The sequence below is a fragment of the Vombatus ursinus genome, unplaced genomic scaffold (assembly GCF_900497805.2).
Source record: "Vombatus ursinus unplaced genomic scaffold, bare-nosed wombat genome assembly UNPS02000749.1, whole genome shotgun sequence".
In the NCBI taxonomy this organism is placed as follows: Eukaryota; Metazoa; Chordata; class Mammalia; order Diprotodontia; family Vombatidae; genus Vombatus; species Vombatus ursinus.
The window spans coordinates 21,248,462-21,265,395 of NW_020940527.1; the positions used below are offsets into that span (position 1 = coordinate 21,248,462).

General features: G+C 38.3%; 1 protein-coding gene across 3 annotated transcripts in view; it reads left to right on the plus strand.

Moving 5' to 3' along the window:
* The window catches only part of WDFY4 (WDFY family member 4), a 365,261-nt gene that overhangs the window by 41,593 nt on the left and 306,734 nt on the right, over positions 1 to 16,934 (plus strand). For all 3 annotated transcript variants that reach the window (XM_027859244.1, XM_027859252.1, XM_027859263.1), the window contains exon 11: positions 6,629 to 7,224. In XM_027859244.1, coding sequence (XP_027715045.1) covers positions 6,629 to 7,224 — 596 coding nt within the window. The remainder of the gene's footprint in view (positions 1 to 6,628; positions 7,225 to 16,934) is intronic.

The following is a 16,934-nucleotide window of genomic DNA, read 5'->3' on the forward strand; positions in this document are numbered from 1 at the left end:
GTGTACATTATCTGATTTGATTTTCACAATATTCCTATGAGGTACATAGCACATACGTTATTATCTCCACTTGATAGATGAGGAAACCGAGGCTCAGAGAAGTTTCCTGATCTATTTGTTCAATGTCAGGCAGTTAAGGTTTACAATGCTCTTTGTTCACAATAGACTCACGAGGTTGGTAGTATGAATACCATACTCCCTACTTGGTGGATGAGGAAATAACTTAAAGTGAGTTGTCCGGAGTCCCACTGCTGGTGTGTGTGTGTGTAAGAACTGTGACTCAAGCACAGGTCTTCTGACTCCAATACCAATGCTCTCTTTATTACACCACAGTCCCTTCCATTTTTGGACAGTTTTCATTATTGGCATATCCTTCCTTTTAGTAGGTAGAAATTTGCTCTCTGGCAATTTCCACCCACTGTTCCTAGTGTTGCTGTATAGAGTGACACAGAATACATTGAATCTGTTTTCTCTGCAATAGCCTGTCTCATGTTTAAAAGAACTTTCATGGCCCCTTGAGTCTTTGCCTCTTTGAACCAATATCCTGTTACTTCAGCTGATCTTCCTGTGAAATATTTTTTCATATTTCCTCATTCAAACTGCCTTCCTCTGAATTCAATCCAATCCCTCAAGCACCTATTCTTGTTAAGTATATCACATGTGCTTGTCCTAGGCACTGAGGATAAAAGATAAAACAATAAAGAGCTCTTGCCTTCAAGGTGTTTGTATTCTACTGTGCGGTACACCCATCTATATTAATGTACCTTGAACTGGATACAGTCCTCCATGTGTGTTTTGACCATCACAGGGTAGAGTGAAACTATTGCCTTCTTTATTCTGGATTCCACCAGTCTATGGATTCCTTTAATTATTATGTCCCACTGTTGACTCCTACTGAGCTTTCAGTCAATAGTTTTTCCAATGAAAAATCACTTTTGTGTATGAAAAATTGCCTACAGGGATGAATGATAAACACTTTGAGGGCATAGTCTGTCTCATTTTTCTTAGCACAGTGCCTAGAACATTTTGTAGGCAGTTAATACTTGCTTTTTGAATAGTTAGTTAATAGGGAACACAGACCACCCTGACCCTTACTGCAAGAAGGCCAAGTGTGTTAGAGATTTCACTCTTCCCTATCTCCTCCCCCAGGGTTCTCTGGTACCCTTAAAAGGGCTTCAGTGTGTCTAAACTCTCTGCAGATGGCTCCAGCCCTCACCAATGGTGTTCCCTCGATTGTAGGGCATAGTCCCCTGCATCCCAGTTCCATTAGCCACTGAATACTCCAGTTCTGTAGTAGATACTTGGAAAATATTAATTAGAAAACTACAGTTACTGCCCTACTGGGCATAAGAAGTTCAATGTATATTGTTACAGAAATATTGTGTGAACAAAATGGAATTAAATAACTTGGCTAAGTTATATGTGTATGGCCAAACTTGAGTGCCAGGGTTACCTAGGCACAGGGAGATGAAAAAAATCCTCTCATGTACAGTTTGGGTCACATTGAGTTTTTTCTTGCTGGGGGCTGATGAACCATGACCTCCCAGTTTAGAGATTTTGAAATGTACTGGTTCAACACAAGGATTTCACACCTGTCTTTGAAAATGATGCCCAAATGGGGATGGGATCTCTTTGTTTTACTTGGTTTGGATGCTCTGTTGTCAAAATTGAAAACAGGACATAGCATTTCCTTAAGTGAGTATATTGTTAGCTCGCTAACCCGCAGATACCTTATTCGAGAGGCAGCCCTTGGGAAATATGATAGAATATCCAGAATTAGAAATGTACAAAGCCATTATGATGTTTTACAGATTTAATATCATTTCTGAATTGTGCTATCAAGAGAGACCATAAATGACAAATACTGTTTAAGATTATTTAACAGAGTTATACTCAATGCTCGCTGAGCTGTCCCCATGTTGAAGTCACTGCCCAGTCATGTGAGTGTTGAGGGAGGCCGGTTTGCTTTGGAAGGCCGCCAGGGAGCTGTTGAGCTCATTCCTGTTGCTTTGCAGTAATGGTAGCCCAGAGCTAATGTGTCTCCCTAAGTGCCTGACTTGCTACTGAGATATGTTTTAACTCAGTTATCATTTGCTAGAATTAGATGTGGAGTCTACTTTGTTTGTAAATTATCTTGGGAGCTTCAACAAAGTTGGGAAACAGAGCTTTTTTCTGGTTGGGTCTCACTTTTCTGAAGTTACCAGCTGGTCTCTCTGCCTTCAGGGCTGTATCGTACTTTGGAGTCAGAACTCCCTTCAGTCCTGTGAAGTTGGACCAGACACTTCAGCTACACTGTTAGGATTGGTGAAGGTTGTGAGTCTATGGTGGAGGTTTTGTATTAACTCCTAAAATGCTGTAATTTATTTTATGTCTCTTCTTTCTTGTCTGAATTTCTTTCTTCGTACAACTATGAACCTACTTAACATATAACCTCGCTGTATATAATGGGAGTAGGTGGCAGGAATTAATAAATAAATACTATCTGAATTAATCAATCAATCATCAAGTATTGATATCTATTATATGCCAGGCTCATTTGAGTGTACAAATACAAAATTGAGACAGTGCCTGCCTTCAACAAGCTTATATTTTATTAGCAAAATTCAGCAGTCCACAGATGAATAAATAGAGAATATCTAAAAAATACAAAGTAATTGAGGAGAGGCACTAATAACTGGGAAAAATTTGCAAAGTTCTCATAAAGGAAATGTCACAAGATGAGCATGGAAGGAAGCTAGAGATTCCCACAGGTAGAGATGAGAAAAGAGAGCATCCTGGGTATGGGGAATAGCTTCTCTGAAAAGGCATGAAGATGGAGATGGAATGTATCTTATAGGGAAGACAACAAAAGAATGAGGTATTTGTAACACCATACAATCTGGACCTATTTAATGCTATCCAAAAATTAGATGTGTTGCTTCTTGAGACAGTGTTTTGTCCCTCACTGGAAATCATTAAGTAATGGATGGATAACCACTAACCAGAGATGTTGAAGTCATTAGTGATTCTTGGCTAGGCATAAAATAGAATACAATAGATTGCCCCAGTGTGCTGGGGCAGCTCAGAGTCTGTGGTTGCTTTCAAGTTTATATAACAACTTAACCTAATCTAAGAAAATGTCATATTCTAGGTGACTTTTTGAATTAAAAGATAAAAATGAATAATTAAAATATCCTATTGTTTCAATGAAAACAATTTCTTTGAAGGGCTAGATGACTACTGATCTATAAATTCCATGACGTTAGTGCTCTGCCCATGGTAGAAGCTGGATGAATATTTGTTGAAGGATATTTGAAAGTAGTTTATTCCTTCACATAGTTAAACATTTTCTTCAGCATTACTTTGGCCTTTCCGATTTGTTTACCAAATTCATTATTTATAATATGGAAATAAATGTCAGCCCTGCCATTATCATAGATACTCATCGGGAAGAGGTGGTTAAATGGTTGAGATTTTCTTTACTTTAGTGGGCCTGATTTTCCCTAATGTCTGTTATTCCTGGCTAGGAAGGCATGCAAGTAGGATAACTCATCAATACTTTTTCATACTTTAATGCATTTAATACAGTAAGCCATAGGTTTAAATTTTGCAAAGCTAGGCTTGGCAAAACTAAAATATTGAGGGCTAATTCAACATGGGGTGAAAATCCTCTGGACCTCAGGTGAATCCTTCTGTGTTTAACTGCTAAATATACAACTGTACTTTCTGATGAAGAATTAGGGACCAGAGGGAAGATTACTCCAGTATAGTTTCAGTCCCCTCTGACAAACAGCAGGCCACCTCTGAAGAATATACCCTTCCGAAGAAAGAACAAAGTTTGGGTCTTTGGTATTTTTTTTTAGTTGAGTAGAGTTTCCCAATCAAGATGGCAAGACATGCAGCTTCCCCATCTAATTCTGACAAATGATAACGCGGTTAAAACATAATGTAAGCAAATGAATTTATTATCCTCAGCCTTTGGGATCATGATTGCATTACACACAAATTCAGATTGATTTGCTAATATATATTTAGCTGTTAAACTCTGAGCTTAATTTGATTACCACTCCAGTCTTCCAGCATGACACATGGATAATTATAAGGAATAACAAATAATGGAATGTGAAATAAATTCTGTTATCCCTAACTAAGTTTGTGGTTTACAGTAGACATCAGTTTTAAAGATTCAAGCTAGAGGAATACTAACTCAGAGGCGATTAAATTGTAACCAAGTTAAAGCCCAAGGAAATGTGGTTAACACTGACCTTTCCTGAAATATGTCAAACCTATGCTGATTATTTCAACTTTAACTTATTAAATTTACTTCCTGCTCAAGACTTACCACCCCATTTGATGCATTATCATGCAAAATGGAATGACAGGAGTAGAGTTCCCCTGCCTGGTCTCCACATTTCTGACAAACTGTTTCCCTAAGTAGCACATTATTTATTTTCCTTTATGATAGAAGTGTTTCTATTTACTTAATTTGAAATTAAACTTTTGTAATTAGATTTTGGAGTCTTTACTTTATGACTCTGCAAATATGAAATTAGCCCCATTCCAAGAGGTAATAGACCAGTCAAAATTCTAATGAGGTTACCTCCCATTTTAGATAATGACTTTTGAATTTAATAAATCAAGCAATGCCAACAATTAAAAAAAAGAGAGAGTGATTCTATCCCCTTTTCCCTCCACCATAAAAAAGAAGAAAACTGAAGTCATTAGCAACTCAGGATAGTGAAATTGCTTAGGAATGCATAGTATATTTTGTAAAATTGATAAATTCACCTTTTAAACGTGAGTAAAGGAATAAGAGGAAGAATTTTAAATGGGAGGAAAATTTTCTGAAGGTAGGGAAATAAATTTCACAGATCAATCAACATTCAGAAAATTGACCAAATTGTGCTTTAAAAATCAGCTTTGTTTTTGGTGCTCTGGTTGATTATTTTGTTTAATCATCTGCCTATGATAAATAGGCTTGCTTTCATCTGGGATGGATAGTGTTTCTTCTTAGAGAGACTCAAATGGATTAAAGATATATGGATGTATGCATTATACATATATATGAACACATACATGAATGCATATATACATATATGTATGCAACATATATATGTATGTGCAATGGTATGTATGTATATTTGTATGTGAGGCAGCTAGATGGCACATTGGTTAGAAAGGTGTACTTGGAGTCAAGAAGAGCCAAGTTCTAGCAAATATCTGCTTTAGACCCTTACTGACTGTATGACCCTGGATGAACCACAAACTAATGGGGGAAGACAATACACAAAAGAAAGCTGAAAGAAAGGAGGTGGGAAGATTTGGGATGGTGGGTGGTATAGTACCCAGAAGTCCAAAATCAATGTAATTGGTGGGAAATAAGAGAAGACTGAAGAGACATCTTCTTCTCCTTCTTCTTCTTCTCCTTCTCCTTCTTCTTCTTCTTCTTCTTCTTCTTCTTCTTCTTCTTCTTCTTCTCCTTCTCCTTCTCCTTCTCCTTCTCCTTCTCCTTCTCCTTCTGTCTTTTTTGAGCCTTCTTAAATAGAGACTCTGTAGCCCATGGCCCTGCCCTTCATTCAAAGAGTCCAATCTGAGGAGTAGAAGGGACTGAGAAGTGAGTACCAGGCAGATTCGATCTTGGAGGATGAGATTTCCCAATGATGGATTTCCTGGTGAAGGAAGGGGAGGAATGATAAGGAGGTCCAAAGAAGTCCAAAAGCAGTATAGCGGATGGGAAATGGAGATATATCAATGCTATCATCATCACCATCATAATTGAAGTTGCATGGTAAACAAAGACCATAGATTCCTTGAATGGTGGAACTCAAAGAGACCTTAAAGAGCTTTATATTCAACTCTCTCATGTTTTTCAGATGGGGACCCTGGGCTTCAGTGGGCAACATTGGGATGTTATAGAATATTCTGAGTTCATCTTGGAGCTTTAGCTTTGTCATCTGGAAAAAGGAGATTTTATGAAACTAGTTCTGGCAATCTGATGCAATGAAATTATCCATATAAATCCATTTGGCCTTAGAAGCTAGAAGATGGTAGATTATATGTAAACTGAATTTTTTGATGAAAATGGAAAATATTCCCCCAATATGTTATCTTTGGGCTGTTTTTCCTTCTAGGTTCATTTTTGCTCTCTGCTTGGGAGGTGTTGGATGTCCAGGGAATAGGGATAGGAACTAGACCAGTGATTTCAGCAGATATCGTGAATTCCTTATAGGGAATTCCTAGATAAGTAAACTCCCTCTGCCAGCATAGATTAGCACCTTCTCTGCAACTTTGAGTCTCAAAGAGTTGACAAGAGCACTGAGAAGCTGCAACTTGCTGACTTGGTGATAGTTTTGCAAAAATGTTTATTGGACAATTGGTTACACACACACACGCGCGCACACACACACACACACACACACACACACACACACACCCCCTTTGAAAATCTTGTGAAAACTTAACTCCTGGATTTTGCTTAACCCTTGTTCAATCTTCTCTTTCCAAGTCTGAGGCAGCTAGCCTGCTGATAGTTTGGCTGAAATGTTTGTTGGTCAATTGATTAAAAAAATCAACCCTTAAAATTTTTTGCCAAAACTTATCACCTGGGTTTTTTTAACCCTTGTTTAATTTTCTCTTTCCAATATCACAGTCTCTCCTAAAAATACTGGAGAACCCTAAAGGCCGTTCTGCTTTCAGAACCTCCAGTGGCTTCAATGGTCTTCTATCTCTCCTCTCTGACATGGAAGGATCTCTACAGGACCCCCCATCAGAGATATGGGCCCCAATCACCCCCAGCCAGATAATGGAACTTGTCTTCTACACACTCTGGGCAATGACAGCAGCTCTACAATTTGACTCAGTCAATAGTGACTTTTTCAGGAGAAATAACTTGTTTGAGAAGCTGGCTGAAGATCTCTGTTCACTGGGCTGCTTTGGAGCTCAGGTGCAAGAGAAAGTCTCACCACACCCCTTTATCACTGAGAAAGTCAGGACATTTGCAAAACTGTTAAATGCTGCTTTTTCTCCTTCTGAGCCATTCCCATCTGCACTAAGGAACTGCCTCCAGATTCTGAGTTTTCTTGATAGTATGGCCAGAGGCACCCTCCACTTGGGAAATAGGCTGAAGGAATGGAAGCAAGCTCCAGAAGAACTGACCATGCCTATCCAACCTGATGGATATTCCAGGACTGACAAGAGCAGCTTCAGGTCACTCATGGTTAAGATGTGGCCAGACCTGGATGACAGGTAAGTCTTTGATTCTTGATTCTGAAATTGTACCTAAATCCCATTTATGAAAAAAAATATCTAAGGTTTTTGTAAGATAAGTGAAGATGACAATTTTCTGGGAGTGACTTTATCATAAATAGAATATTTAGGAAACTTGAATGATTTTGTATATCAAAGTTTAATTTGGATGGGAGGACAAGGCTTTGTACCTCACTGTCACGGTTTTCCTCCCTGCCAAATGAGAAAGTTGAATTAGGTGACCTCTAAGACTGCTTCGAATTCTAACACACTATGGGGCTATGATTCCAAACTCAATGTTATTCCATCCTATGTATTATAATATCTCATTTATATCTTACCTACACCTGTATTATTATTCCACTGCTTCTCTACTAAGCTGAATATCATATTCAATATTTAGTTGTTTTTAATTAAAAAGACAGCTAGAGCTCTGTCTAAACAGTCATCACAGGTTCCCTGATAAGATATCCTTCTATATTAAAAAAAAATCCATTATCGTTTTAGTTAATAAGACGCTAGAAAATGCACCTTTGGTTAGTGTGGACAAGAAAGGAATCCAGATTATTTTGATAGATTAAATTAGTTTTTGCTATTAACATCAAAGTCTTACTGAGACCTTAATTTTCAACTGGATTGGGCTTAGGTCATTGGTAGCCAAGAGGTAAAATGTGTTTGCAATAAAGGCATTGTTATATGAATGGACTGGTATGATTTTTAATCTTAAATTGAATACTTCCAAAGTGAGGGGACCATGTCTGTTAATTTCACAGAATCATGGAATTACGAAAATGTTGGAAATGTTAGTGATCATCTTATAAAAACCAAAGCATGAATTATGTCTTCAGTATCCCTTACAAGTAGCCAAGTAATGGAGAACTTACTCCTTTCCAAGGTATTCCATTCAAGTTTTGGACAGTGATGATTGTTAGAAAGCTATTGTTTAAAATACACATCCTTATATTTTCCAGCCTTCATTCACCCTTGATCCTATCCTCCCCTCCATCTCCTTCAGCAGATTGTTCTATCTCCCCTACTCTTTATCTTCACTCCCTCCCTATCTACTGCCTCCTTCTCTTCTGCCTACAAACATACCCATGTCTTCTCTCAAACCCTAGTCACTCCTACTAGCTATTATCCCATATCTCTCCTCTCTTTTCTAGCTAAACTTCCTGATAAAGCTGTCTATACTAGGTGTCTCCACTTCCTCTCCTCTCACTCTTTTCTAAACCTGCTGCACTCAAGCTTTGAACCCAACCATTCAACTGAATCTGCTTTCTCTAAAGTTATCAGTGATCTCTTAATTGCCAAATACAATAGCATTTTCTTAAGCCTTATCCTTCTTGACTTCTCTGTAACATTTGACATCGGAGGTCACTATCTCCTCCTGGATATTGTCTCCTCTTTCAATTTTCATGTCATCATTCTTTCTTTTTTCTCTTACTGTCTGTTTCTCAACCTCCTTTGGTGTTTCTTCACCCCTGTCATGCCCAGTACCTGTGGGTATCTCCAAGGACTTTTCTTCTCTTCTTCTCTTTTCCCTCTATATTATCTCACTTGGTGCACCCCGATGAGTTCAATTCTCCTCTCTGCAGATATCTCCTAGATCTGTATATCCAGTCCCAAGCTCTCTTATGAACTCATATCCTATATCACAAACAGCCTTTTGGACATTTTGAACTGGCTATCCTTAAGGTAGCAAGAATTTATTAAGAATCTACCATGTTTCAGGCACCATGCTAAGCCCTGGGGATACAAATAAAGGAGAAAAATAATAGTCCCTGTTCTCAAAGTGTTTACACTGTCATAGAGGAGACAACATGCAAACAACCATGTAAAACAAGATATATACAGGATAAATTGGTGCTAATCACAGAGTAAAGACCCCAGTAAGTAGTGAGGGGAATCAGGAAAGGCTTCTTGTAGTAGGCAGGATTTTAGCTGGTACTTGAAAGAAGCAAGGGAAGGAGGGAAGATGTTTTTTAGGCATCTCAAGCTCAACATGTCCAAAATAGATCTCATTATCTTTCTCTCCAAGCCCACTCCTTTCTCAAACTTCCCATTACTGTCTTGGTCACTGCCAGTTACCCAGGCTCACAACTTCAATGCCATCCCCAGCTTTTTAATCTCACTCTACAGATCCCAAATAGTTAGAACAGTACTTGGCTCATAGTAAATACTTAACAAATGCTTATTAACCCATTGATCCTAATGCATTTTTGGTGGAAGTGATATATTAGTCAGCCATTCTGGAAAACAACATGGATTAATGGGAAGAGTATGACTAAGAAATCTATACCCTTTGACCTAGAGCTTCTGCTGCTAGGCATATGTCCCCTTTTTGTCAGTGACTAAAAAAGACCCTCTATACATCACAATATTTATGTTATCACTTTTTGTAGTATCAAGGAATTGAGAAAGACCCTTTGTGCCTGTTGCCTCTCCATCCGACTGTTTGGCTTTTCCTAGAACTTTGAAGTAAAAAGGATACATAGGCCAGTGATGTTTTATTTATCTCCACTTCCTCTCTACAATGCCCCTTCACTTGGTACATTTGTCTTCCCTTCCCCCTTTTCAGTTTTTGTTTCTTTTTATGAATTGTCTCCCCCCCCATTAGAATAAAAGATACTTGAGGTCAGAGACTGGCTTTCTTTCTGCTTATATTTGTATCTCCACCACTTAGCACAGTGCTTGGCACATAGTAAGCATTTAATAAATGCTAACTGACTGACTAGGAGCAATCCATTCATAGAGGAGTGGCTAAACATGTTGTCCTATATGAATGCAATGGAAGATTACCGAATTATAAGAAATGTGTATGCTGACTATAGAAAATCATTAAAAGACATTTCTGAACTGATGCAAAGTGAAGAAAGCAGAACTAAGAAATAAACAATGCAACAATATAAATGGGAAGACTATTACCAACAAAGCAATTGAAACTGAATGCTGGCAAATTATAATAACTAAGGTGGACTCCAAAGAAGAGAATGAATCTTCTCTCCATTTCCCTCCAGATGTTAGAGAGCCTTAATTATTAGATATTCCTTTATATCAATATGTGCTGTCAGAGAGAGGGAGATCTTTACATTTCTTTTTTCTTTTCTTTTCTTTTCTTCTCTTTCCTTCATTCCTTCCTCCCTTTCTTTTTAATTTCTTTCACATGAGGTATCATTTTCTAATAAGCCTCCTCTGCAGTCTAAATGGGCCATCATGTCTAGCCCCTGTGTTTTGGCTGTCCTCTACCCCAGCCCTTGTGCAAGGACAGACAAAAAACATTGGTCTCTGACTCCTTAGGACATTGACAAAGTCAGGGAGTCTTTGTCTTCTGTGCTACATTACTAAACTACCTGCCTTCAGGGTCAGAGTCTGACTTATTGTGAACCCAACTGGATTAAGTATAAGCAATTGTGTACAAGAGCTTGCATCCTGAGCCCTGTTGGACCCGTGGAGACTTCTCTTTTCTGTGGGTCAACCAATGCTTCTGTCTGCTTATTATTATTGATTAAATGAAAATTACTTATTAACTTTTACCCTAAATTGTAAACAATATATCCTCCCCCACAATAAAGTATTATTTGCCCCTTTCCTTCCTCAGACATTGCCATCACCCTGAGGCAGGCCTTCATCACCTCATACCTGGACCATTACAATAGCTTACTCATTAGTCTCCTTGCTTTATCTTCCACCACTCCAATTCATCTAAAATTCACCGGTCAAATTAATCTCCCTAAAGCACGGGTCTAACCATGTTATTCCCCTATTTAATGAACTCCAGTGGCTCCCTATCCCTTCCAGGATCAAATATAAAGTCCTCTGGTATTCAAAGCCCTTCATAAGAGACTGTCTTTCCACTTATGTTTGTATTCCCAATACTTAGCACAAGGCTGTCCTACCTTTCTAGTCTTCTTACACCTTACTCCCCTCCATGTACTCTATGATTCAGACCTCCTTGCTATTCTTCTCACAAGATACAACATCTCTTTACTCTGAATTTTCACTGGCCATCCCACATACTGAAATGCTCTCCCTCCTGATTTAATGCATTCTCCCTCATTGTCTTCCATGTCTAGTATTCTCTTCTGCCTTGTTTTTGCCTCCTGACTTCCTTCAAGTCCCAGCTAAATTTACACCTTCCATACAAAAAGCCTTTCCTGATTCTCCTTTATGTTGATACCTTCCCTCTGTCAATTATCTCTAATTTACCCTGTATGTATTTTATTTGTGCATTGTTGTTTGTGTGTTGTCTTTCCTATTAGTGAGCTTCTTGAGGGCAGGGACTGTCTTTTTTGCCTTTCTTTGTATTCCTAGCACTTAGCACAGAGCCTGGCACATAGTAGGCACTTAAAAATGTTTGTTGACTAGACTTAACTCACCTCATTCCTGGAAATCAAGCCTAATTTAATACAACTAAAGATCCCATTAGCATATTAAACTTCCACTTTACTAAAACCTCCAGACTTGTTCAAATCAGAGTTAATCTGAACATATTTCTTATCTTTTACTTGTAAAGTTGATTAAAGAAAATCCAAACTCATGTTAGTCTTTATATTTCTCCTAAAAAATTTCATTGTATTAGATTAAACCAAGTCCTAATCTGTCATTATCTTTTTGAATCCTGACTCTTTGGGCCAGTGTTTTAACAATCCCTCTCAGCTTTGAGTCATCTGTGAATCTACTTTTATCCAAATCATTGATAAAAATGCCAAATAGTACAAGGGCAACTACAATTCCCTGGGGCTCTCCACTGGAGATCTTCCAAGTTGACTTTGAACCATTTATGACTAATCTTAGGGTATGGCCATTCAATCAGTTCATTTTTCATCTAATTGTTCTTTTGTCTAGACCACATTTCTCCATCTCTAACCATAAAATGAGGATAATTACAGCAATTTACCTATGCATAGGACTGCTGTAAGAATCAATCGTTGTGAGTTAATAGCTTTAAAGTACTCACCACGGTGCCTGACACATAGTAAGTGCTTAATAAAGGCTTGTTTCTTTTCCTTTAAATACTGTTCCTATATTTTCTTTACTCACCTTGAAACTGGAATAAAATGATGTCCTTGTTAGTGAGTAAATAATAGACACTGAAGTGCTAGCTGGACAATTTAATGCCTCCCTACTCTTCCACTGGAGAAATTAATGATAATGCTATGGAGCGCCCAATCAAGAAGCATTTATTAAGCACCTACTATATGCCAGGAACTACTCTAAGCCCTGAAGATAAAAAGAAAACACAGCAACGAGCCGTTAAAGGGCTTATATTTAATGAGGGAAACAATGTGTATATAAATAGGAGTGTACAAGGTACACATGTTTTTTATAGGACTTTAAATTTCTTAAAATGCTTTTCCTATATTGTGTTCTTTGAGAGTAGAAGGGAAGGCATCATCAACCATTCACAGAGGCCCTGTGAATATTTTCAGCATAGGAAAGGAGTCACCTACTTCTCTATGCAGCTTTATTCCTTTGTCATCCTATTCTGTTGTTGTTCAGTGATGTACAAGTCTTTTTTGACCCCATTTGGGATTTTCTTGGCAAAGACACTGGAGTAGTTTGCCATTTCCTTCTCCTGCTCATTCTGAACTCACAAAAAGGCACCTTCCTGACTCCAGGTTAATTCTTTGCACCACCTATATTTGAGATGGAAGGCAGACTCAAGTACCACAGGGCAATTTTGAAAAAAATGCACATATGAAGGAAAACAGATGGTGGTAAGAGAAAGGACTACATAAGCTAAATAGCAATGACCACAGGGACCACAGGGTGTTCTCAGCGCTACCCTGAATTAATGAGATGAGCAGGAAAAAAACTGTGATACAGGGAGGGTCAGTGGGAGAACAGAGAAAGGAGGGTTGAACTAAAGCAGAGAAGAGAAAGACAGGCAGGTTATTGGGTTCCTGCAGCTATCTTGGAATAGAAAGTTCGGACTGAAACTATGGGCTATGATTGCCTCTTCAAGGATTGAGTTCCAAAAGATCTCCTATTTCCCTAACTCTTTTCCTGGTGCCTCCTGGGTAGTGCTATTTAAAATTTGCCCATTTCTTTTATCTGTTTCCTGTATCCTGATGTTATCTTTACAGATAAAGAATCCAGAGTTGGTGGGCTTTCTCAGCTTGTTTTGTATACTTAGTAGATGCCAAGGAAGGGGGAATAGAGAAATCCATGACTTAGCTGGAAATATATACAATTTAAATTAGGACAGAGAGAGCCACACCTCTGTCCAAATGTTAGAGATTTTCCTAACTGGGAGCTCTTAGCTATTATAATTATATTAATTATTTTTAATTTGATACAAACTCCATGAAATAGAAAAAAAAGGGATGAGTTACACTTGTAAGCCATTATATTGCTCCAGGCTAAAATCCAACTAATTATTGTATTGTTTTTGTTTTGTCCTTCATTCTGGAAGAGGACCAGTGGCATCAGGAAGGTGACGTCTTGACTTGCAAATGAATTGGATTTGAGTTAGGCAGGGTTGTGCAAAGTCATCAGCTTCACTCTCCAGTGGCAAGTTATAGATCAGGATGACTGGAGACGGCCCCAATCATTGTAATTAGGGCTGAAGTGAGGGGTAGGAGAGGGGGAGAATGGCTTATTAAATCTCCAATCTCCAGAGAGGAGAGAAGAGGAGGAAGAAAGGACAGTGAAGGAAGAAGCCAGACCTTAAACTACTCTCCAGGGAAGAGATAAGAGAAGTCTGGGAGATTCAATGCTGCCCCTTTCTAGGAAGAAGACTGGTCTACCAGTCAGCCAACTCTCTCTTTCATATCAACACTCAGTGTTACATTATCAGCTGATTGAATACTGAACTTGAGTACAGTTTGAAACTTAAAAATGTTTGCTTCTTCCTTTTTGTGGGTATGTTCTTCACAGATAAGGATAGCAACTCCTTCCTACCTAAGTGTTATCATATCATAAGATCCCTGAAATAGACACATGGTAGATGAATTTCTGATAATACAACTCATTCATTTAACTAGTGTAGTCTTTAGATGACAGGTTTTAAACCTCTAATGGCAGTCCAGTGCAATGGAAAGAATCATGGATTTAGCACTAAAAACTGTGAGTTCAAATTATGGCTCTGCTACTTACTAGTTATGTTCCTTTGGCCTAGTCACTTTACTTTTCTGGCCGGGTTTTGTATAATGAGGCTGTTGGGTTAGAAGATATCTAAAGCCCTTTCCAATTCTAAAGCATTATCAACTTGTTTCCAATAAGTTCTTGCTCCTGGTTTACTAGCACCTTTCTCTTTGCTGCCATAACCAAACTCAGGTAGTCTCCAAGTTCTCTTTTGAGAGATTGCAGGGTCAATTATACTCCAATTGGTGTGTTCATTAGAGAAAGATAATAAAGACTGGGGAAGAAGCTCTGAATTCTGTGACTGGTTGAACTATGTTTCCCCTTTATGTTGAATAATATCCCTGCCAGTGCCCTAAATCTTGAGACAGACCCTTTTCTCCTTGTGGTTTTTATGATTAGGGGAGCTCAAACTGTTTTAATTGACTCTAAACTTGATGTAAATCTGGTGTCCCCACTGCTCTACAATAGCAGCTCCAGCTGCCTTCCCATGGATTAGCTGTGTTAATAGCCCTTAAGCTTCATTTGGGTGGTGTGTTGTGTCTGTAAAGCTCTTTGTCTTTCTTCCTAAGTAGAAGCACCAGCTAACAACTGGAAGCCTGGGAGCTAAGTGTCAGAAGGTTGGTTTCTTGCTGGAGGCCTCTATATTCTACTTTCCCCCCTTCTTAGCTCTCTCCCTAGAAGACTTTCTTATTGTTGTGAAAAGGGGATGTTAGAAATGAGATTAAGAAGAATAACTAGGGATTTTCCCATTTTCTTCTCTCTGGTATAAAAAAGCTTTCAATTTCTCTTTTGCAGTCAATCTTTCACCTGCCAGTCAGTGATGGTGGTACGCATTAACAGGCTGGAGATTTTGTTGTTGGCACACACAATATGTTTCATGACTTAGTGTTGTGTCATCTGTGTTATCTGTAACTGGGTCATATCATTTCTGTCTCTTCCATGACCTTGTTCCCATCAGTTACCTCCTCTCTCCCACATAATAAATCTCTCCTTTTCTCCTGGCTCCTTCTCCACTGCCTAGAAACATACTTAAGTCTCCTCTTATTAGATTATAAACTCCTTGAGAGCAGGGATAGTTTTTTTTCTTGTTTTCTTTTCTTTTTAAATATCCCCAGTACTTAATGCAGTGCATAGCACCTAGTAAGCTCTTGATAAATTCTTGAACTCTTACTCAAAGCCTTTCCTGATTCCCCCTACTTTTACCTATCTATACTCATGTTTTGTATTCCTTAGGTAAGATGTAAGATTCCTAAACTCAGACACTGTTTTCATTTTGTCTTTAAATCACTCCCTAGCACCTAGAACAGTGCCATGCACAGAGTAGATAACTTGTAAAATGTATGTTGCAATAAATTGGTTATTGCCTAGTTCAAAGTCTGTATAGGAATTGCAGAATACCAGAATTGGAAGGAACCTCAAAGTGAACCTAGTACAAACCCATCTTTTATTCACAATTCTCTCTTCAATCCAGGAGATTGGGCAAATCACATGATATAAGCCTCTCCATGTCTCACAATTTTGTTTGAGTAGTCTCTCTAAAATGTTGGCCCTATGGTATATGATGTGGCACCACTTTATTAATAAAATGACCCTTTCTTCTCCATATGAGTATGATGTGCTCTTCACTAACTAAAGTTATTATCAAACCCAAAAACAATGAGTAGTTTTCATTGTGTATAGGTTATATTCTATATCTCCAGCCAAGTGTCCAAGGGTGGTCCAGCTGTTTTGCATTTCCCTCTCTGTTTCCACGACTCTTTCCCTGCTGTCACACTAATCTCTATGTACCCTGTGATTACAATATTTATTCTTGTTTCTGATCTTTAGCTCCTTTTATAATCTATGTTCCCCTTCTCATGTTTCTGCAACAATATACACTGGCCTGAAATGTCCTTCTCTTTCCCCAATATATCCAAGTCCTACAAATTTTTCAAGGCTTACGCCCAATTTCATCTCCTCCATGAAGGCTTCCCTTAGGACTTACCATGGCCTGATTATTCCCTAGATTTGTGGCATTTACTTTCTATAGCTAGTCCATCCATCACTGTCTTTGTAATATTTCTTGTCTTATTTATCTTCACATGGATATATTGTGTCCCTCTAATTAGAGTGTAAACTCCTTGAGATTGTGAATTCAATTCAATTTAATTGATAGAGATAGTCACAGTGTAGTAGATAAAGAGCTTGCTTTGGAACCAGGAAGATCTAGGTTTAAATCCCACTTCTGACACATACTGACTTCTAGTCCCTGGGAAAGTTATGTAACCTCTAAGCACTCTAAGCAACTCTCTGAGATAACTTGCACAGAAAATGCCAGCCAAGTATTAGTAGAGGGAGTTTCTTTACCTGCAAGTTCCCTACAATCTGAAATACCATAGGCATAGTCTCTATCACTGGTTCCTAAGTTCCTACTACTTATGTCAATGTTCTAGGTAAAACATGTCCCCTAACCTCAAGGAACAACTAAATTAGAGGGAATAAGACAGAGGGAAAACTAACTGCAATGAAAATGAAAATAAAACCCAAGTAAAATAAGAATTTGAGAAGGAAGAGAATTCTTTTGCCTATGGAGAATAGGAGAAGTGATATAATAATGGTTACACCTAATGGGGGCCTTCTTTGAA